The sequence below is a fragment of the Staurois parvus genome, unplaced genomic scaffold (assembly GCF_062004578.1).
Source record: "Staurois parvus isolate SC_StPar_1 unplaced genomic scaffold, SC_StPar_1.0 ptg000049l, whole genome shotgun sequence".
Classification (NCBI taxonomy): domain Eukaryota; kingdom Metazoa; phylum Chordata; class Amphibia; order Anura; family Ranidae; genus Staurois; species Staurois parvus.
The window spans coordinates 682,333-706,105 of record NW_028317845.1 but is presented as its reverse complement, the minus strand read 5'-3'; the positions used below and the strand labels follow the sequence as shown (position 1 = coordinate 706,105).

General features: G+C 42.8%; 2 protein-coding genes across 2 annotated transcripts in view; both read left to right on the top strand.

The window, feature by feature from the left end:
- PROC (protein C, inactivator of coagulation factors Va and VIIIa) overlaps nucleotides 1-2,784 on the top strand; it is a 67,333-nt gene extending 64,549 nt beyond the window's left edge. Inside the window, exon 9 of the mRNA XM_089665602.1 lies at nucleotides 2,041-2,784. Within this exon, the coding sequence (XP_089521728.1) occupies nucleotides 2,041-2,645 (605 nt within the window). The 3' untranslated portion in view covers nucleotides 2,646-2,784. The remainder of the gene's footprint in view (nucleotides 1-2,040) is intronic.
- A 14,656-nt stretch (nucleotides 2,785-17,440) lies between these two features.
- Nucleotides 17,441-23,773, top strand: part of LOC149470245 (coagulation factor IX-like) — a 45,863-nt gene continuing 39,530 nt past the window's right edge. Inside the window, exon 1 of the mRNA XM_089665593.1 lies at nucleotides 17,441-17,507. Within this exon, the coding sequence (XP_089521719.1) occupies nucleotides 17,441-17,507 (67 nt within the window). The remainder of the gene's footprint in view (nucleotides 17,508-23,773) is intronic.

Sequence of the window (23,773 nt, the reverse complement as noted above, 5' to 3'; positions counted from 1 at the left end):
CGTTTGTTTTCAGGGTTTGGATTATGCTGCTCCATAGAGGGCAATAGATGGGTCTGATTGGGTCTCCCTGATTGGACCATCCATTGCCCTCTATCAGTCCCCCATATGAAAGGGGCCTAAATAAAAAAGAAATATAAAATATACAATAAACAAATCCATATACAATTAAAGAAAAAATGGAATAAAAAAAAACAATATAAACCACAAAATACTTAAATAGCTTCAAATAATGTCAGCTGAACAAATATTAAAAATGACCCATAAACATAATTAATAAACATAAAAACTGAAAAAAAGGAAGAAATTAAAGAAATAATGAAAATCATTGCATGTCCATAAAAAAGTCCCAATTAGGAAACCCCATAGAAAACAAAAAAAAAAAATACGCACACTGTAAGCAACAACACCGTTACACATATAATGATACACAAGTGTCATAAGCAAAAAAAGAGGGAAGGGTTTTTGTTTTTTTTTACATGAAACCATCATAGTTTATATACAAAAGATTATAAAACAATGACCCATTAAAAATCCCCTACAATTAAGTGCGTAAGTATCTAAAAGGTGCACCATTTTCAAATACAGACTAGAGTAGAAGCCTTAAAAAGGAACAAGCCACATAAGAATAGACGGTACTCCTCCAAAGCACTAAGTTTATTTATTTATTTCAGATACTTATATAGTGCCATCAATTTACGCAGCGCTTAAGTTAAAGCTAATCTCCACCATTTGCTATACTATACATAGTTTCTAACCTGTGAGGCTGCTGGATGTGCGGTGTAAACAGCATACAGCACTTTGTTCCGGGTTAGGGCTGAAACTTCCACTCTTAGATCTGGAATACAGTAGATTCAGAGTCTATCACAATGGCACTCAGCCATTCAGAGTAAGCAATGTATTCTATCAATGAATACACAGCTTCCTCTGATTGGCTGAGTCAGAGAGAGATGCTGATGAGGTCACAACCTTTATTGATAGAATACATTGCTCACTCTGAAGGGCTGGGCGCCCCTGTGATAGACTTTATTGTGTTCTGGGTCTAAGACTGGAAATCTCAAACCGGACACATAGCGTGGTATTCTGTATGTAGCCGCAGCTACATACAGTTGATATCGCACATCCAGTGGCCTGACAGGTTAGTGGGGGGTACAGTTCATTTGGGCTAAGCTGGCCCAAACGCACTACGTAAAGAGTATTGAAAGGTGGAGATTCGCTTAAAATGACAAAATATGGTGCTCCGACAGAATACAATCATAGACATAAAAAATAATAAACGTATGTGTGTAAATAAATCAAAGTGGGCCAATGGACAGAACCACCTTTGCAGAAAGAAAAGGTGACCCCAAGTTTGCAACAATATGGAGGTGAGCATGCCAAATATATATATAAGGCTCATAAACAGAAAAGCTAAAGAATTGTGGAAACCTCTAACTCTCCGTTCAAACTTATAGAGGTAAGGGAATTCAAGTTAAAAATTCAGAGTCTCTCTGGAATAAAGCCTCTTCAATCTCTCACCCTCCAGAGGTTGTCAAGAAATAGACTCAGTGGTAATGAGGTTCAAATTGCTGGGATACTTATTGTGATATTTGCTGGAATGTTTAAAGATGTTATACTTTGGGGAGCCTTTTCAATGTTCCTATGTTCCCCAAAGCATGCCCTGAAGGTCCTGACTGTCCTACCAACATGCCACAAATCCAAACAGAGAAGTCCATACTGAATAAAATGACCCAGAGATATTGTCAAAAATGTTATACCTCGGTTTTTTGCTAGTGGACTCGAAAGTGTACTCACCATTCAAAACCAATCAGCTTGTAACCCAAAACAATATAAATCTTCAAAGTATTGACATAATTTGTTCATGGGTACTTTCTAACAAAACTGTGGCCTTTCTGTAAAGCCTGGGAAGGATTTATTTATTTTTTTTGTGTTTGCTTTGTTGTAGTTATTGTCACTGTATCATATATTTCCACTATATACCAGCTATAAAAAGTAATTTCTGATATCATCCTTCTCTTACTCTTGAATCTGGTTATATTACAGGTGAATATGACCGCCGGACTCTGGAAGACACAGAGCAACAAATTGCAGTCACCAGGCTCATCATTCATCCCAAATTTGACCCTGCAACAGTCAATAATGACATTGCTCTTATGCGTCTTGCCCAGCCAGCTGTGTATGACAAATATGTGCTGCCCATCTGTCTACCAAGCTATGGACTTTCTGAAAAAAACCTGACAGTAGAGGGCACAGAGACAATTGTAACTGGTTGGGGGTTCCAGGATCAATCTCATCGCAACCGAACGATGATCCTTAGCTACATACAGGTTCCTATAGTCTCCAGTAACATCTGTTCAGAAGTTATGAGTGCCAGAGTAACAGATAATATGCTATGTGCAGGAATACTGGGAGACATTCAGGATGCATGCTCTGGGGACAGTGGGGGGCCCATGGTAACTAGGTTTGGTGGTACCTGGTTCCTTGTTGGGCTGGTGAGTTGGGGAGAGGGTTGTGGACGGCTGGATAATTTTGGAGTCTACACTAAAGTTCATTATTACCTCGACTGGATTAGTCAGACAATGGCAAACTATGAGACAGAGGTGAAAAAAGTGAAGCAAAATCCAAAAGAGGCACAAAAACAAACATGAGACTTAATAGTCTATTAGAATACAACTACTGCAATCTATCTAAAGACAAGTGCGATTATTTTCATATGAAAAATATTGTTGTAACTAAACTATTCACCAGCATTTTGTAAAGAAATGCAATAAAGATGATCATAACTAATGTCATGCCTTCTCTATTCTTTTACAATAAAAAAAAAAGCTTGGGTGCCAATAATTGTTAAATCAGGGATGGACACTGTGGTTGTAGGACACAGCTGCAGCCTTCATTCACAAATTAGTGTTATGTCTGTTTAACCCTTTTTTTTGCTATCAATTTAACTGTAAATGTGTTTTCGTCATATCCTTATACTGTACATGTATAACCCGAAGATTGTTTTAAACTCTACGTTTAACTTAAACTACAAATCTAAAAATCAGCACAAGGGACACCACTTACATCTAGTTTTACATTTATATATGTATGTGTCCCAAGTTCTGAGTCTTCATGGTTTAGGAGAAATTTCCTCTTTCCCACCCCCTCCCCTGTTAATACACTGCTCAAAAAAAAATTAAAGGAACACTTTGAAAACACATCAGATATCAATGGGGAAAAATATCATGCTGGATATCTATACTGATAAGGACTGGGTAATGTGTTAGGAATGTAAGGATGCCCCATCATTTGATGGAAATGAAAATTATCAACCTACAGAGGACTGAATTCAAAGACAGCCCGAAAATCAAAGTGAAAAAATGATGCAGCAGGCTAGTCCATTTTGCTGAAATTTCATTGCAGGAACTCAAAATGGTACTCGAGTGCAGCGAAGGGTGTGACAGTGGGTCCAAGGATTTCATCCCATTACCTAATGGCAGTCACAGTGCCATTGACTAGCCTGTAGAGGTTTGTGCGTCCCTCCATAAATATGCCTCCCCAGACCATCACTGACCCACCACCAAAACAGTCATGTTGAACGATGTTATAGGTAGCATAACATTCTCCACGGCTTGTCCAAACCCTTTCATGTCTGTCACATGTGCTCAGGGTGAACCTGCTTTCATCTGTGAAAAGCACAGGGTGCCAGTGGCGGACCTGCCAATTCTGGTGTTCAATGGCAAATGCCAATCGAGCTCTATAGTGCCGGGCAGTGAGCACAGGCCCACTAGAGGATGTTGGGCCCTCAAGCCACCCTCATGAAGTCTGTTTCTGATTGTTTGGTCAGACATTCACACCAGTGTCCTGCTGGAAGTTATTTTGTAGGGCTCTGGCAATGCTCATCCTGTTCCTCCTTGCACAAAGGAGCAGATACTGGTCCTGCTGATGGGTTAAGGACCTTCTATGACCCTGCCCAGCTCTCCTAGAATAACTGCCTGTCTCCTGGAATCTCTTCCATGCTCTTGAGACTGTGCTGGGAGACACAGCAAGCCGTCTTGCAATGGCATGTATTGATTTGCCATCCTGGAGGAGTTGGACTGCCTGTGCAACCTCTGTGGGGTCCAGGTATTGCCTCATGCTACCAGTAATGACACTGACCCTAGCCAAATGCAAAACTAGTGAAAAACAGTTAGAAAAGATGAGTAGGGGAAAAAATGTCAGTGGCCTCCACCTGTAAAACCATTCTTGTTTTGGGGCTCGTCTCATTGTTGCCCATCGAGTGTACCTGTTAATTTCATTAACACCAAAGCAGCTGAAACTGAAACCCCCCTCTGCTACTTAACTGACTAGATCAATATTCCAGGAGTTTAATTGACTTGATGCTATACTCTGATTAAAACGTGTTATTTAAATTTATTGAGTAGTGTACAATTTAAGGGCTGTCAGGAGCTCTCATCAAGAGGGCTTCACTATGCTCACCCTTTACTCCCAACTGCCATTCACCATTCATAGGTGACAAACTACAACTCCCATGAATGACAAAGGATTTCTGAATGGAGGGGCAGAGCTCTCAATCACCCGCCTGTCCCCCCATTCAGAGATAGTTTGTAGTTTGTCACCTATGAATGGTGAATGGCAGTTGGGAGTAAAGGGTGAGCATAGTGAAGCCCTCTTGATGAGAGCTGTATCATCCTGTATCATTCATAGAAGCTGTAGTATGGCTACAATGAATGACAAGGCAGAGTAGAAAAGGCAGGCATAGTTAAACTCTCCTGAGAGCCCCTCACTCTTTACAACCCCTACTGCAACTGAAGATTATGGTGGTGGTGGTAGGAAAGGGGAAACTTTCTCTCAAACCAAGAAGAATCAGCGCATTATACTAAATGCTATGTCCCTTGAGCTGATTTTTATGTTTGTAATTTAAATTAAACTTGGGCTTTAACTTTTATAATTTCATCTGTTTTTGTATAGCCATTTGCCTGAGACATTTTTTTACCACCCCAACCACTCCCCCTAAGCTGCAAAGGCAGCCATATGGGTGTATACACACATCGCAGTGCCACAAAAATGACCCACGTTGTTGCCTTTGTCAGGCAATACCTCCCGATAATTGCCACCCATTCAGGTGAATGGGGTCATGCCAAAGTTATTTGAAATGCATGTGGTTGCAGTGCGATGGTGTAGGCTTTTTGGGGCTAAAACAGGCAGAGAGGTTGTGATATAACTAGAGATGTAAAATTTCCAGAAATTTTGTCATGTAAACCCTGTTTTTTTTTCCTGGAACAAATTGACATTTTGGAAAAAAAAAATAGATGTATGTAAAAAAATCAGTGTATTTTTACTAGCTGAAAGTAATTTTATTACACTGGGAATGTGAAATGCAGTGTATATAAAAGTATTCAGCTCAACACTCGCATATATTATACATATATATATATATATTTATATATATGTACATACAGTCTTCCTTGCAGTACTCTGCCCCTCCGGTGCATGATCTCCCTGCCTGAGAGAGAAATTCTTCCACCCTTTTTAAGAAGAACCGCTCAGTGGGAGATCTTTCCAATCTCCCCACCGACATACACAGTGATGATGCTAATACCAATGAGTGATGAGGATGTGTCCAAGCACATCTAGCACATCTAGCACATCCTGTGCACACGCCTATGGCTTTTGTAATTTACAAAACAACTGGAAGAACTAGATCCTTCCTAAAATTTCAGGAAGCGACCATAAGAGCCCTTTTATTCCTGAAGGTTCTCTGGCCCAAAGCTCAAATCTGGTTGCAGTTAGCTGGCTGCATGAGAGGCATTTTTCAAATTTCCTCCCAGGTACCCTAACACAAAGGACATCCCCAAAAAGATGTGTCTGTAGTAAGCGTGGAATGAGACATGACACCCATTTTTTTGTCTCACCTGTCCTGGTCAACCTGGCCTCTGCATCAAGGACTGTTCTCATCGCTACCACACAATAATGGAGTATTAGTTTAGAGTTCAGCACTGCACAGAGGTTAGGTATTCATGAAAATGTCTATGGTTCTGAAAAATTGTTACAAAAAAGTACAAAAAAAAACCTAAAAAGTAAAAATTGTTTTATTACCACTTAAAGACTGTACTGCGGACTAGTGGCAGCTAGAGGCAAAGTGGCGCACTGCTCGCTATGCGTTCACATGATCACAATGTCAGCAAAGCTGTTATGAATCAATCTGATTCATAACAGCTTTGCTTCCCTTCCTAGTGAGCTGTGATTGGCCCACAGCTCACACATGGTACATGGGGCCAAGCACAGCACCCTGTACCATGTGATCAGCTGTAGCCAATCATAGATCACTAGTATTTTGAACTGTCGTGAGCTTAACCCATATATGACAGTTCAAAGCAAGTATTGCATTGCAGGAGCAATAATATTTATTGCTCCTGGAAAGCATAGTGTAAAAAAAAAAATCCCTGATCTACCCCAGAGTAGTACAATGTTACTATGGTAACACTGATCTACCCTGATGAAAGTATATTTAAAAAAAAAAATGTTAAAAAATAAGTATAATAAAATGGGTTTTTTTTACTTTCCGACCACCCACCTACAATGTGCGGGCAACATCTCAAGGCAAAGCAATATACTCTTATGCCACAGACGGGTCGAAAATCGGTCGATTTTTTTTTTTTTTTTTTTTTTTTTTTAAATCGTTCGGTCGGCCGACGTTACCACTAACGGTAAAGAAAAATTGGCCGACAAAATCATAAAGCTGACCCCATAACTTCTGCAGGTCACGGCTCATGCGCGCATTTTTTATCAGTAAATCGATCAGCCAATTTGCCCATCATTGCCAGGAAAATCGGGCGATAGTCAAAATCGGCCGCAAATTTTCCAACATGACTGATAAAAAAAAGTGCAAAAAATGGCCGACCAATTACCCCACTAACAGTGAGAAAATTGGCCGATTTTTTTTTTTTTTTTCGGCTGAAAAATCGGCCGATTTTCGACCCGTCTATGGCCTGCATTACGTTGCTTTCAATTTACAGGTGTGAACGTCCATGCGTGCACCCACCACTGCCCCCCTGTTGGTCCAGCGAGAGAACACCACACTGTTAGTAAAAGCACTACATTTTACACACATGCATGTTAGATTGGCACATTTAACCCTTTGATCACCCCTGTCACCCAGCCGGTGCCATTAGTACATTTATATAGAATTTTTCAATGATCTCTGTATTGCTGCCTCTAGTGTCATCAGATAAAATCAGGGTCACTTAGCACCCCACCCATCCAGGGTCAGCTAGCATTATATTGCCTGCTCACTATCGCACTCACGCTATAGGTCACTGATTACCATCATTACTTATATGCTTTTAACCCCAATAAAGGACCGCAACCAAATATTTTCCAAGAAGGCTGTGTTTTGTTAATTTAATTACCTTTTCTATTTCAGGTGGTTTTGTCATTATTTGGTTAAAGAGGGGGGACTTTTGGAATCTGCAATCCTGTGAATGCAATGCCCAGTGTTGTCTAGTAAATCTGCATCTGTGAAATAAGCCTTTGGGCTACATTCCAGCAGCTGAATAGCAGTAGCCAGGGATGGCTACCAGCAAGAATCAGTAGATTCTTGCAGGTGGTTGTAAAAGTTGCGTGCACACACTGTGTGCAACCAGACCAGAAGTAGCTATCAGCAGCTACTGTCAGATTTGTACAATGTACTAATCACTGGCTGGCACTTTTGCTGTTTGCATATACCCAATCACCTGAGCAGTCACATGTGAATGGAGTCTCTGGCCAACACTGGACACAGACAGTTTACATCCAGGATCAGCGTTCTGTGGAGTTCTGTCTGCAAAAAAATGGCTGCAGCTAATCAGTCAGTTTGTATGTGGCCATAGCATAGAGTGTTGCTGCATCCAGAGGCTGTGTTTAGCTGCTTCTGAACATCACAAACTGTCTGTAGATACTGTACACTCACTAGCCACTTCATTAGGTACACCTTGCTAGTCCCGGGTTGGACCTCTTTTTGCCTTCAGAACCGCCTTAATTCTTTGTGGCACAGATTCAACAAGGTGTTGGAAACATTCCTCAGATTTGGGTCCATATTGACATGAGTTACTGTTGCCTTTCTATCATCTTGAACCAGTCTGCCCATTCACCTCTGACATCAAGGCATTTTCTTCCACACAACTGCCGCTCACTGGATATAGAAACATAGAAAAGTGATTTCAGAAAAAGACCGAGTGGTCCATTGAGTCTGCCCGGTTTCTCTTTATCAGACCATTCTCTGTAAACCCTAGAGATGTTTGTGTGAAAATCCCAGTAGGTCAGCAGTTTTCGAAATACTCAGATCAGCTTGTCTGGCACCAACAACCATGCCACATTTAAGTCACTTAAATCCCCTTTTTTCCCCATTCTGATGCTCAGTTTGAACTTCAGCAAGTCGCCTTCACCACATCTAGATGCCTAAATGCATCGAGTTGCTACCATGTGATTGGCTGGTTAGCAATTTGTGTTATCAAGCAATTGAACAGGTGTACCTAATAAAGTGGCTGGTGAATGTATTTGCCCATGTGAATGCAGCCTTACATGTTTATACTGGAAACTTCCACCTTTTTATTTTTATTCCATTTCTTCACAATCATCAGCATTTTTTAGTGTTACATTACTGATTCACCCTATACTCCCCCTCACTGACAACTTGCTCAAGATACAATGCCGCATGTTTGATTTCTGTCCCCTGTCAATATTTGTCTTGGATGATGATTAACTAGGGTCGATTGCAGACCACAGGAGTGCTGCCCACTGGTAGTGCTAAGTTACATGAATTACACATATAGGAACAGTGACTAAAGAGCCTACCTCAAGACCTTCCATAGCACTCCCATTAAGGTATGTGATGACACTTGTAACTCTGTGATACATTTCTGGGGTTTCGAGTAAAATGAATAAAGCACGGTTTCCCTGGCACAGACACATTAGGTTGCACATGTAGCATTTAATCCTAACGTTTGCAGATACAGTTATACAGTATGTATCTACTTTGGTATATCTATAGATTTTTTTAAAAATAAAGTAGTGTAGAAAGCAATTTAAGATGTGCAGATTTCAGTGAAAGAGGAATTTTTGTTTGGTTGCCTGCGTACACTGCACTTTGTACACTGCTATTTGCCTTTTATTAACACTAATGGGTAATACAGACTGATGGTGCAGCTCATTACTGTATGCTTTCATGTATTGACCTCTGCAGGTCTTTCATCAAATGCCATTTTCTAAAATAGAATCCTAATCCTAAAGGACTTGAGATTTTATTTTATTTTTGGACCTTGCTATTAGATCTGTTACCACCCTAAAGTAAAGCCGTCATGAGAGAAATGTAGGCATCTGCCATTGCTGGTCTCCTTTTGAAAATGCTAAGTGAATGCCTTTTATCCTTCTGTACTTTCTGATCATTGGCTCTATCAGGAAATTCAGAAAGATTCAGAAAGCCTCAGCTCTTGTTCAGATGGGCCCCCGGCACCTATAATGCATTGAGAGTTGTGCATTCTTGCTGTGTTAGCGGTTCAAAGTAATGAAGCCAGAGGCAGGGCTGTCTTTAATGAAGGGCAAAAGGGGCAGCTGTCCTGTGCTTAGTCTTAGTTGTGGGGCCCAAAGCAGCTGTCCCATACCTGTAGCATTCATATGTAAATAGTGGCGGAAATGTGGCATTCCCCCCCCGAGGTTTCAGCCACCAACACCTCTGCTGGTGGTCAGTAGAAATTCCACCTTACATTGGTGGCCAGTGTAGAAATTTATTAATTGTTGATGTAAAATCTCCCATTACATTGGATGTTAGTGTAAATTCTTCATTACATTGGTGGTCAGTGCAAATTTCCCATTAAATTGGTGGTCAGTATAAATCACCTTACATTGGTCATCAGTTTTAATCCCCTTAATAGTGGTGGTCAGTGTAGGAATGTCACCTCCCATCGCCATTCAGCACTGCCATTGATCTCATCCCCCACAAGCATTGCCACTGATCCCATCCCTCCATCAGCACTGTCGCTCATCCCATTCCCCCAGCACTGCCACTTATCCTATTCACCCCACCACTGCCACTGATCCCATCAACAACCCCCCCCCCCCCCCCACAACTGCCACTGATCACATCCTCCTGCCCAGCACTGCCATTGATCCCAGGAGTCTTAGGAGTTTTCTGTCTGTTGGTGAATCCCCTAACCATCTCAGTCCATGGTGTACAGGCAGTGAGGAGATGATGTGTTGTAACCTTCAGCAACCAATCAGTGAGATGTTCTTAAATGCTGTAACCTCTAGCAACCAATCAGTGAGTGGTAAGAATGTGCAGTCAGTATCCTCTAGCCAGGGGCATATCTACCACGAGGCAAACAAGGCATTTGCCTAGGGTGGCAATTTTTAGGGGGGTGGCACCCCCCCCAGAAGAAGGGACCAGGTTAGCAGCAGCGGACAGAGCCATGCAGGGCTGCCATCAGAGGGATGCCACTGGTACTCCTTTAAGTGACCTGGACAGAAGGAGGAATCGGTGTGGTGGGAGAGAGCAGTTGCAGAAGGATGCACTGTGTATACAGTCCCATACGATCTGAGAGAGGGAAGAGACATAGGGAAAAGAGAGAATAGAGAGGGGGAAGAGAGAGAGGGAGAGGATCATATATATAGACACACACACTCATTTTGTGTTGCCTAGGGCAGCACAAAACCTAAATACACCACTGCCTCTAGCAACCAATGGATGAGACATAATGATGTGCAATAATCTCTAACAACCAATCAGTGAGCGGTAGTAATGTGCAGTAACCTCAGAAAATAATCAGTGAACTGTAATGTGTGCTGTAACCTCTAGCAACCAGTCAGTGAGCGGTAATGATATGCTGTAACCTCCGGCAACCAATTGCAATTGCTGCCTGATCTGCTGCAGTAAACTGATTTTGAGTTTAGCTACTATTTATTGTGTCTCAGATAGGTGGAGAGTGAAATTTCATGGGGGACCCAAGAAAATGTTTGCCCAGGGTCCAATCAATATTAAACACGGCCCTGGCCAGAGGGTCAATGCCAGTGACAGCCAGGCAGATAGCATTTTCAGAATGAAAAGACCACAATTTAAACCTCCATATTTTTCAGTAAAGTTATCCTTTAAAAATGTATGTTACTCTATTAATTTAAATAGTTGCCAGAAAACAAAACAGAAGACCACGGTGTCCCAGAGTTCTGGAACAATTTCACAACCTGTATTCTTTTCTTGTGTTTTGTAATCATTACATCATAAACGTACACATTGTGCTGTGACATAAACAAATGTTATATAGAAATGAATCAACAGTAAGTTTAGTTTCTATAAACAAGGTATGTGTATTTTTTTACTTCCAGTAAAACCTTCCGATTAAGTCAGCTAACCACATTTAAGGTGCATCAAAACAAAAGGTTTGAAGCGTGTCTAAACCTAAAATTAAAAAAACGTAGATTGCAGTTTACCAATCTCTTAATGTGGTGGCTGCTTTGGTTTTCAGTTTTAGTGCTTTTTACCCCTTTATTTTCACCTGGGGCTGTGGAAGCTGCCGTCCAACTGCTTCCACCTGACAGGCAGGAGCCTGCCTTTCAGTTTTAGACACAATCCTGGTGGCTGCAGCCACTGGATTGTGTGTAAAACTACCTGCTGTCATGTCCTTACGCCTTATGGACCTGGCAGCAAAAGGGTTAAAGCCTAACTCCAGCTAACCAACTAACACTTTTTAAACCGTTACCCCCAACAGTTGTTTTTCCTTTCAATAAGTTTTTATTGGGTTTTTTGGTATTTTTAAGTACAAAGCACAAACTCAACCGCTTTCTAGTACGTAAACAAGAAGTTAAAATAATGAACAGCAGTCAATAGTGGACATACTTGTATGCAAGTTCTAGATAACTTGTCAAGAGAACAGAGAAAACATACGTTTTGTGTCGGTTGATTGGTTAGTGAACAAAAAAAGGCTACCTGTCTGTAGCTCATCAGCCGATGTTGATAAAAGGATTAAATCATTAAGGATATGCTAATATGCTGTTGAGAAGGAAGATATATAGAACACGTCCTGGTTGGAGAGGCATCCCTGTGGAAGAGCCAGAAAATGGAAATCTGGAAAGAACAGAAAGTAGAGACAGATCGGGGGGGTGAACGTCTAAAGCACTCAAGTTTGGTTTCTAAAGATTAATAAGTCTATAATGAGGTGAAGCTGTCTACTGACACCTCTGGGTTGGCATGTTGGATCCATGAAGTCCAAGTTTTAAGGAATCTCTCATGGGTGTCTGAGAGCATGCTAGACAGTTTTCCATTTATTCAAGGTGGCGGTGGACTTCTGTGAAGGACACAAACTGCTGTTTCCAGGCTTTTGCTATGGTTTGTTTGGCAGCCAATGGTACAAGGGTGGCTAGTTTAAATTTGTGTTTTCACCAGCGTGGTGGTTTTAAGTGTAGGATCGTATACCAAGGGTCTCTCAGGAAGGGACAAGTAAATAATGATTGGAGTAGTTTAAGAACTTTTGACCAAAACCAGGAAAGCATAGGGCATGTCCACCATATGTGTAGAACATCTCCCAGTGCGATACAGCCTCGGAAGCAAATATTGGGGGCTGATGGGTGAAGAAATGCTAAACCAGGTACTACCTTTTCACTGTTTTGAAAGCAGATTCCATGTTGAGGACATTAATGGAGCATGAGGTCAGAGTTATCCATATCTGTGAACAAATAAAATAAAACAATCTGTGCTATCAAACTTGTGAATAAGCTAATAGAATAGAGCTGCTGCAATAACACTTAAAAGGTGATCCCACACTTAAAATATAAAACATATATAAATAGTGTTGTGCTAACTCATATATAAATAATAGTCCATAAAAAGTTCAGATGTGATAGTTCAATCAAAATATGAAATATAAAATATATAAAGTGCTTAAATGGTGAAAAATCAATACAATATGCTCTGGACAAATGAAGCCTTTTTTAAAAAAAAGCACAGTGCTCCACCTTGACTTAGTGTTCCTACACTTAAAAATATATAGATGGCCGCTCACCTCCTACCGTGGCCTTATAAATTAATACAGGTCAACCAAGCATGGTAATTCCATCAAAGATGCTCTAGATCAGTGGTTCTCAACCTTCCTAATGCCGTGACCCTTTAATACAGTTCTTCATGTTGTGGTGACCCCCAACCATAAAATTATTTACCCAGTAATTATAATTCATGAGTGTCCTTTTACCTCCAATACTGCTGCTTTCAACACAGTAGCTGCTTTTAACAGAGTAGCTGCTTTCAACACAGCAGCTGCTTTCTACACACTAGCTGCTCTTTACACATCGGAAATATGTGTTTTCTGATGGTCTTAGGGGACCCCTGTGAAACGGTCGTTCGACCCCCAAAGGGGTCGCGACCCACAGGTTGAGAACCACTGCTCTAGATGGTTGCAGAGAGCTGATGACATGCACCCCTTCAATGACAGTATACAGGACTCTTCTCAGCTCCACATACAGAAAGAACAGAGGACATTTCCCATAGTGTAATACTGTTTATTTTCACATAAAAATGTTTCAGAGTGTCACTCACATAATAGAAGCAGTAACAGATCGATTTTGAATTTAAAACTCCCGCTCCGTAAAAAGCCGGCAATGACGTCACTAGGCTCCGCCCCACGCGTTACGCCACCAACCACGTGGCTTTGTCAGGGAAATATTTCATATTTTGATTAAACTATCACATTTGAATTTTTTATGGACTATTATTTATATATGAGTTAGCGCAACACTATTTATATATGTTATAAGTGTGGGATCACCTTTTAAGTGTTATTGCAGCAGCTCTATTCTAATACCTCATTCACAAGTTTGATAGTGCACATTATTTTATTTTATTTGATCACAGATATGGATAACTCTGACCTCATGCTCCATTAACGTCCTCACCATGGAATCGGCTTTCAAAACAGTGACAAGGTAGTACCTGGTTTAGCATTTCTTCTTTTTATGGACTATTATTTATATACGAGTTAGTGCAACACTATTTGTATATGTTTCATATCTGTGATCAGTATGCATGAACTTCAGTGCCTTTGAGGTCCCGTTCCCATCTGGAAACGTAAGCGTGATTGTTGGGGTTCTGTAGATTAGTCAAATGTGAATAAAGGATAGATATAAGTTTAGGAGAGAGAGGCATCCAATGGCAACTGTGTTCATACAAGGATAGTTGTGTCTTTATTGGCAAGGACACACCAATAGTTATTTTTTCATTTTGGGCTATACGTTTTTTCATTAAATGAGTAAAAACTGACCATTGTAAGCACGCCTGTCAGTGAAATGGTTTGTACCAAAGCTCTAATTACCACTTTTGCTAGTCAGCATAGTCTGTTAGTGGGTTGAAAAAAAACAGACATACTGGATGGATCACCAGGTAAAAATAAAGGAATAATCCTAAAAAAAGAAAACTGATGCAACTACCACATTTGAAGCTGAATCCACGCACATAAACTTTCATTTTAATTATATTTCCCAATACGCCAATGAAAATAATTCCACTTTGTGTTTACCAAATGCCTTTGCAATTTAGATAGTAGCTTGAAAAAACAGCAGTGGTATCAACACTGTACTGGACATAGCCTGTGTAGGGATCAGAGCTGTGGGAAGGGACCAGGAGACCCACCCCCCAGGACCCAAGACCTGTCATCCTGTAAATGGAGAGAGAGCAGCAGTGACCGGTCTTTATTACAGGTGCTCCTGCACAGAGATAACTAATACACATGCTTCTTGCATTTAGCCATGTAGCACTAGCCCTTTAGGAGTTGCTGAATTATTTTCGGGCTCCATGTCGTTCTGGACCCATTTCTGAAAGCCCAACCCCTGCTGACACCAGGTGACACCATGTGTTGGGTGTCATGTAACTTTATCAAAGGATTTGATAAAGTCACATGACGAAAAGCGTCAGGGTTGGACCACAAGACATTTGGAACAACCGGGATCCATCTCACACACCCTGCCAGAGGCAGTATACCAAGCCATTGCAGGATAATTTATGTTGGGCATGCTTTTAACATTTGTTTGTGAGTACTTTACTGGATATTTAATAAATGGTGTTTTAACGGTAATACACTATTTGTATTTTTTGTTTCTTTTCCTGTGGTGGAGTGGCCATTAGAGTGGAGTCCCTTTCGGTATATGGGCTTATGTTTACCGCCTATTATAGGAGTATTTATTACAAGCGTGCTTGCTTATCATTACTAAGATAAGCCATACATTGTGGTGAGTGTAAGTGAATTGGGGAAGGTTAGTTTGGAGCAGAGTCTGTTTGCTGTCACAAACACATTGAAGATGTATATCATCACTTGGTGATTGATGGGGAAGATGGATCTTTAACACAAATATTTATGGACTTTCATGAATATTTTGGTGCACATATTTTATTTTATTTCATTTCATATTTTGTGTAATTTTATATTATGTATTTATTTACTCATTTGCATAATTTCAGAACTGTATTTACTATTAGATATATTTGCGCTGCTAATTGTTTAAATATTCTGAATGATAGGAATGTGAATTTTGCATTCAGTTTAAAGCATTAGCACTATTATGTTCTATAGAGAGTTCCTATCATGATTCATTTTTAAGTGTATATTTTATTCTTTATGAAATTTATACAGGTGGTTTTCATATAGTGCCTTGAAAAAGTATTCCTACCCCTGGAAATTTTCCACATTTTGTCATGTTACAATTAAAAACATAAATGTATTTTATTGGGATTTTATGTGATAGACCAACACAAAATGGCACATAATTGTGAAGTGGAAGAAAATTGATAAATGGTTTTCAAATTTGTGTACAAATAAATATGTGAAAAGTGTGGCATGCATTTGTATTCAGCCCCCCTGAGTCAATACTTTGTAGAACCACCTTTTTATGCAATTACAGTTGCAAGTCTTTTTGGGGATATCTCTACCAGCTTTGCACATCTAGAGAGGGAAATTTTTGCCCATTCTTCTTTGCAAAATAGCTCAAGCTCTCTCAGATTGGATGGAGAGCGTCTGTGAACAGCAATTTTCAAGTCTTGCAACAGATTCTCAATTGGATTTAGGTCTGGACTTTGACTGGGCCATTCTAACACATTCTAACACATAAACCATTCTATTGTAGCTGTGGCTGTATGTTTAGGGTCATTGTCCTGCTGGAAGATGAACCTCCAGCCCAGTCTCAAGTCTTTTGCAGACTCTAACAGGTTTTCTTCTAAGATTGCACTGTATTTGGCTCCATCCATCTTCCCATCAACTCTGACCAGTTTCCCTATCCCTGCTGAAGAAAAGCATCCCCACAACATGATTTTGCCACCACCATGTTTCACGGTGGGGATGGTGTGTTCAGGGAGATGTGCAGTGTCAGTTTTCTGCCACACAAGTGTTTTGCTTTTAGGCCAAAAAGTTCAGTTTTGGTCTCATCTGACCAGAGCACCTTCTTCCACATTTGCTGTGTCCCCCACATGGCTTCTCGTAAACTGCAAATGGGACTTCTTATGGCTTTCTTTCAACAATGGTTTTCTTCTTGCCACTCTTCCATAAAGGCCAGATTTGTGGAGTGTATGACTATTAGTTATCCTGTGGACACATTCTCCCACCTGAGCTGTGGATCTCTGCAGCTCCTCCAAAGTTACCATTGGTCTCTTGGCTGATTCTCTGATTAATGCTCTCCTTGCCTGGCCTGTCAGTTTAGGTGGACGGCCATGTCTTAGTAGGTTTGCAGTTGTGCCATATTCTTTCCATTTTCGGATGATGAATTGAACAGTGCTCCGTGAGATGTTCAAAGCTTGGGATATTTTTTGTAACCTAACCCTGCTTTAAACTTCTCCACAACTTTATCCCTGATCTGTCTGATGTGTTCCTTGCCCTTCATGATGCTGTTTGTTCACTAATGTTCTCTAACAAACCTCTGAGGGCTTCACAAAACAACTGTATTTATACGGAGATTAAATTACACACAGGTGGACTCTATTTATTAATTAGTTGATTTCTGAAGGCAATTGGTTCCACTAGATATTAGTTAGTGGTATCCGAGTAAAGTTGGCTGAACACAAATGCACGCCACAATTTACAGATATTTATTTGTAAAAAATGTTGAAAACCATTTATCATTTTCTTTCCACTTTACAATTATGTGCCACTTTGAGTTGGTCTATCACATAAAATCCCTATAAAATATACTTACGTTTTTGATTGTAACATGATGAAATGTGGAAAATTTCAAGGGCTATGAATACTGTTTCAAGGCACTGTATGTGAACATACTATTTGTAGATATGATTTTTTTTTGGAGGGGGGGTGTTATCAGAAGGAAGGAGGATTTTTTTTAACTGGAGAAGGGTTTTATAATTTTTTTAAAATATATTTGTATTTATTGTCACATTTCTAGCGTAATAATTTGGTACTTGAATTTATTTTTCACAACCACAAATTCTATATTACAGACAGGAAGAATGAACGTATTAAGCTACATCCTTTATGTTACTTTGTTACTGCTTTCCAACATATCATGTAACAAAGGTATGATTAAATGATGGATTTAAAGTATTACTAATGGCAAAGCATTTTAGTTTTTTTTTTATTTTGTCTAGGTTTTCACTGGGGAGAGTCCTCTTCCCATTGTCACCTGGTTAAGAAGTGAGGGGAAAGCAAAATGTTGTAGCTGTCACCAGAAAAGAAGTACAGATGAAATATGCCAAAAGGGACTACTGTTCTGGGTGACAACTAAGAGATCTGATTACTTTGTAGAGATTTCCTCTCACTTCCTGTTCTGTCTCTGAGAAAGGAAGTGAGGGGAAATCTCTCTGATGTGATACAGCCAGCAAAAAAAAGTGTTGGCTCTAATCTTATGTTAGTGTTTTTGCTTTGTGCTAGCAACACAAACCAAAGCTGTAATGATTACAAGCAGAATCAGCCCTCAAAACAACAGTGAAATAGAGCCAAAAAAGATCAGAATGATAGTGGTAAGACCATGAGATACACAGCACTGGATCAGTGGACGTCTGGGATGTGAAACAGCTGGGACACGCAGGCTCCGGCAGCTCCTTGCCAAAAGAACTGGGAAATCCCTCATGTACATGCAAAAGGAACACAGTAGGGCGCCAGGTAAGTGTGAGTTAGAAGACAATAGTTTATTTAATGTTCACTTACGTGTGAAGAAATCTGTGTACTGCTCCAGTTGTCAGGGTGTGGTGACAGCTCTCTCCTATCTAGTGGAGCCAATAGCAGCTGCAGGGCATCAGTAGGGACCCGCAGGTGGATGGAACTCGGTGGCGTCTCCCCCCTCGCTCCCTCCTGTCACAATCATGCCCACAGGGAGAGGCACAGTTCTCCATTTTGCTCCAGGTTTCTGCATTGGGGTATTTCTCTTAAACTAATATGCAGTCACTTGAGAGGGGGAGGTGTAGGATCGTGCATATAAGAGCCAGGCACAGGATCTCCCTGTCGTAAGAAGGCTTTATGTATCTCCTCATTCCCCCTCCCTCAGGAATGCAACCAGCGTATGATGCTGAGTCCCTGCCTAACAATTATTTGCCAAATAAGGCTTGGCTTGTCCATTGTGGGAAGAGATTTTGTGTAGGAGAAAGAAGCAGTTAGTTTTTGTGAGGAGTTAGACAAGTGAGGACCGTCTTCGATACACCATCTATCGAACAGAAAGCAGGAGAATCTCGCGGCAACAACGAAACCCAATGCGAGATCAGAAATTCCTTTTTTAGCTCATCAGACTTGAAACTGCTTAACTCCAGGCATTTATTTGGCAAGTACTTATTTACCTAAACTTCTTTCTGTTATCTGTGCTGTTGTGCACTGTATATATATATATATATATATATATATATATATATATATATATATTTATATATATTGGTTACATCATCTTTCTGTAAATATTTCTACTGCACCCTTTTGGCCTTTTAGTAATAAATCTTACTTTCCAAAAGTGTTGAACTGTTTCTATAGCTCCTGAATGTAACTTACGAGTCCCTGCCACTGAAGAACGCTACTATGAGTATTTAACCCTCTGTATAACCGGTCTGTAGAGATAGCGGGATATTGACGGTTAACCAGTCATCCTAGTGTATTGCTGAGTTTCCTCTTTGTCTGTATAAAAAGGAGGTAGTGGCAGTGTGAAGGGTTAATTGTGTAATTAACCTGAACCAGTAACAATCACATTCAGGCTGCCGGTAGGTCGATCGTTGTCCAATTAACTGGAACAATGGTGTTCAGGGTTCAGCTGGGTGTGGCATTGTTACGCACGTGACATCGTGGTTTTAGATCGGCCAGTCCTTCGGTTACAAGTTTGGTGAGAAGGTCTGGGGTCTGACGCCGCGCCTGTCACGTATTTTTGGCAGCGTACGTGGGATAGTTGCATTAAGAGCTTCAGTGCAGTGTTAAAAATTAGCTCTGCACTGAAGGATTGTAACCTTTGTGGAAACAGTCCTTAGAAACAAGCGGTGCATATTTTATATATATACTGTATATATATATATATATATATATATAGAGAGAGAGAGAGAGAGAGAGAGAGAGAGAGACATATAGCAACAGCTCCTTTCTTTTTCTAGTTTCTATTCTATCTTTGCTTGCAATTATGCCTGGGGCAGCAGAATACGAGAAAATTATCAAAAATGATTTGAAGGCGGACTGTACCTCACGAGGATTGGACGTCGGTCGCAAAAATCGTGAAGATTTGATTCGGGGCCTATTGGAGCATGATATCCGAGCAGAGCAGAACTCAGGGGAACATGACCATGATGGGGTTCCCGCTACATCTGATCCCAGTGGCTCAGAGACGGCCTCGCAGGATAGGCATACAGAGACTGACACTGGAGGATCACCGAATGTTGTCATCACACCACCGCCTGAGCGGGCCAGCACCGGAGTGCCTGTAACCAGCAGAGACTCTCCTCAGATGCAGGAAGCCCTGAAACGCATCAAGGAGACAGATCTTGAGTCATACCTGCGGTTCATGGAATGCCAGGCTGACAGAGAAGCTGCGGAATGCCAGGCTGACAGAGAGGTGGCGGAACGCCAGGCTGACAGAGAAGCTGCGGAACGCCAGGCTGACAGAGAGGTGGTGGAATGCCAAGCAGCGGCTGACAAAGAAGCTATGGAATGCCAAGCTGAAAGAGTGGCTGAGAGAGAGGCGGTGCAGAGGGAAGCTGATCGTCGGCATGAGCTGGAGATGGCGAGGCTCCAGCCACAGTGACAGGTGCAGAACCCCGGGTCCCTAGAGCACAGGGACGCCACTCTGGCCGTGGGCACAGCCGCCAAATTTCCAGTGATGGACAAAGATAGTGACATTGGCACGTATTTACTGTCATTTGAAAAAACGTGCCGTCAGTACCATGTGCCCCCAGCTCAATGGGCTTGGTACCTGACCCCAGGGCTACGAGGCAAGGCCCTGGATGCGTTTGTTGAAATGCCAGAGGGGCAGGATGACGATTATGAAGCTTTAAAAGATATCATCATCCGGAAGTACCAGATGGCCCCGGAAGTGTACCACAAGCGGTTCAGGTCCATGCAAAAGGGACCTGGGGACTCTTACACGGATGTGGCGAGTCGCTTACGCACCACATTCAGACAGTGGACTAAAGGACTGAAAGCTGACTCCTACAAGTCTTTGGAAGATCTCATGATACGAGATCAGCTCCTGCATATCTGCCCGGCAGACGTCAGACAGTTTGTCTTAGAAAGAGAACCAGCCTCTGCTAAAGCTGCAGCCGATTTGGCAGATACCTTTGTCCACACGCGGGTGTCTGACCCTCGCAAGGCTCCTCCAAATGGCTGGAAAGGAGGGAAATCGTCCATAGCAACCCCTCCAACGCTGGTGAGTCAAGATCCCCCTCAACCAACACCTGCAGCGCCTGGGGCCAAGCCATTCCTGACTGACAACCTCAGATGTTTTACCTGTGGGAAAGCTGGACATCTCAGGACGCAGTGTTCTGAGCAGAAGCAGATGACATCATCTGGCCAGCCAGCAACTCTTCTTCCGTGCTGTTTGTCCACAGGAAGATGCGGGTAACCCCCGCCAATTTGCAGCCAGTCACTGTGGGAAACCCGTCTGTAACTGGTTTCCGGGACACCGAGCAGAAGTCACCTTGATCCGGCCAGAGGTGATTAAGCCAAAGAACCTCATCCCAGGAAAGTTCCTTACGCTCACAGGAATTGGGGGACCCGTTCAAGCATACCTTGTGCAAAGGTATTCATCGATTGCGGTGCGGGATGGGGGATGAGGGAGGTGGGGGTCTCTGATGAAATTCCCACACCTGTGTTGTTGGGTGCCGATTTGGGTACTCTTGTGTCCTATTACGCCCCTACTGAGAATACCCGGAAGGCCCCCCTGGAACTCTCTGGACATGCCGAGGTACTGTGTGCAGATGTTGGGGTAATGTCTGGGCAACCTGTGGATGGACAGAGGGAGGGGGCTGGGAATGGAGTGGGGTGGCAAGATTCTTCATTAGCTGGAGAACAAGAAGAAATCCCCTTGTGTGGGGAGGTATCGAACTCATGTGTCATGGACAGTAGAAATGTACCTGTTGATAATGATGACGATGAAGCTGATATTGATAATGTTGATCATAATGTTGATACGGTCAATGATAGTGATGACAATGCTGACGATGATGCTGATATTGACAATGTCAATCACGTTGATGATAAGGTTGGTAATGCTAATGATGATGATGGTCATGAAGATAAAAATGATGCATTTTCATTGTTGGGGGTCAACCACAGTGCTGTGAAGGGGGCAGAGGTACTATCTCTGGGGGCTGAGTAAAGGGAGGGTCTGAGTAGGCCTGTTCCTTGCCCAGGCCCAGAGGATTCTACTTTGATCAGTGTTCAGGCGTTGTTCGGGCATGGTACTGGACAGCCGGCTGGGACTTATAGTTCCACGTGTAAGGCAGCACTGGAAAGCAATTCACACATGGACCTCAGCAGCCAGATAACTGTGAGCTTCCCTGCTGAGAAGGGTAAACAAAGGCCTGACAGGGAGACTGAAACAATGTCATATGATCTGACCTGTCCTGGTGTGTCACCAGGCAGAAAAACATGTGTCCTAGGCAGTGACAGCACCCCTGGATTGGAAGAGCGAGGGGCCTCATTGGAGTTGAGCAGCGGGTCTCTGAGAGGAGGCTGCGGCCTTCAGCTCCAATCACCTCTCCTTTCCATTCAGGTACAGGAGCTGCTGGCAAGGCCTATGAGAGATGGTGTCAGAGTTCAGGAAAACCTGGGGAGAGCTCACCGTGCTGTTCATGAGTTGGACGGCAGGGTGTATCTTTCCCCCATGCCTTCAGCCAACCCCATCTCACAGGAGGTGCAGACTGAAGGGGCCAAAGAGACAGAGGGAATGGTGCCGTCAGGAATCCAGGGGTCAGCTAGAGTCTGGACATCCCCGGTAGTCTCAGTCCCCAAACAGGATCAGATGACCAGACGTTGTGAGAACCTTGGAAAACTGAGCGCCGGCCCTGTGGTTGTGGCCTACCCCATACCCAGGAGCCAAGAGGTAATGAAGCATCCGGAAGGGGCCCGCTGTCTAACCATCATGGACCTGAGCAGGGGGTCTGGGCCACCATCTCTAACCCAGGAGGCTCAGGACGAGTCAACCTTCACCACCCCATGTGGCTTGCCTGAATTCCCGGGAAAGCTACTTGGGGTTGAAAACGCACCAACCACCTCCCCAGGGGTCAGGAATGGCTAACAATGTGGAAGGGAACTGGGTGCAGTTGCCCACTTTACGGGCCTTGCGCTGTTCGGCCCTGTCTGGGAAAAGCACCTCGGGCCCCTGTCACTAGTCAGGAACAAACTGCCCGTGCCTAGCCTGACAGTCGAGAATGGTAACTGTCAGAGGGGCATGTCAGTGGTTCAGTTTTGGGAACCACCGGTAGTAAGGGACCCCCAGAGGTCTGGGAATGGGGAGACTGAGGCAGTTATGGCTTGGCCGACTCCCCAGGTCAAGAAGCAGGTTTCGTCAGTCTTGGATGCAGCTGTCTACGGTAAGACGCCTGGCTGCAACTATCATGGGTCAGCTGGACCCGTGACTGACCTAGCAGACAGGAAAATGACAGGACTGGTGTCTTGGATGCTAGCAGGTAAAGAGGACTGTTCATCTTGGACGAAGGTACCTGTGGACCCATCCGGGCAGCGATTTCCAGAATTTGCCTGTCCAGTTCCGGTGCACACAGGCGCCACTACCTTCAGGTCAGATGTAGTCCTGGTTCAGAAGAAGGAGAGGGACAGCTCATTCTCTACCTCGACAAAAAGCTACATCTCAATATGTTAGCAGATGACACCCCTGAGCCGAAGTGTTTTTTGAACAGGTGGGCACCCCAGCAGTCGCCACGATATCCGAATAGTCACAGCCGACTGGTGCTCCCCCATGACCGCTTCCTTGGTCGGCACAACGGAAGGAACCTGGTTCTCCCGCAGTGCAATGGTACCCTGTCAACCCAAGGTGAACCTCTGGGCAGAGGTCGGTTGCGTCAGGAGGGAAATTGTAGTCCTCTCCCATGCAACCACCTCTGGGGGGAGGTGTCACAATCATGCCCACAGGGAGAGGCACAGTTCTCCATTTTGCTCCAGGTTTCTGCATTGGGGTATTTAAACTAATATGCAGTCACTTGAGAGGGGGAGGTGTAGGCTCGTGCATATAAGAGCCAGGCACAGGATCTCCCTGTCGTAAGAAGGCTTCATGTATCTCCTCATTCCCCCTCCCTCAGGAATGCAACCAGCGTATGATGCTGAGTCCCTGCCTAACAATTCTTTGCCAAATAAGGCTTGGCTTG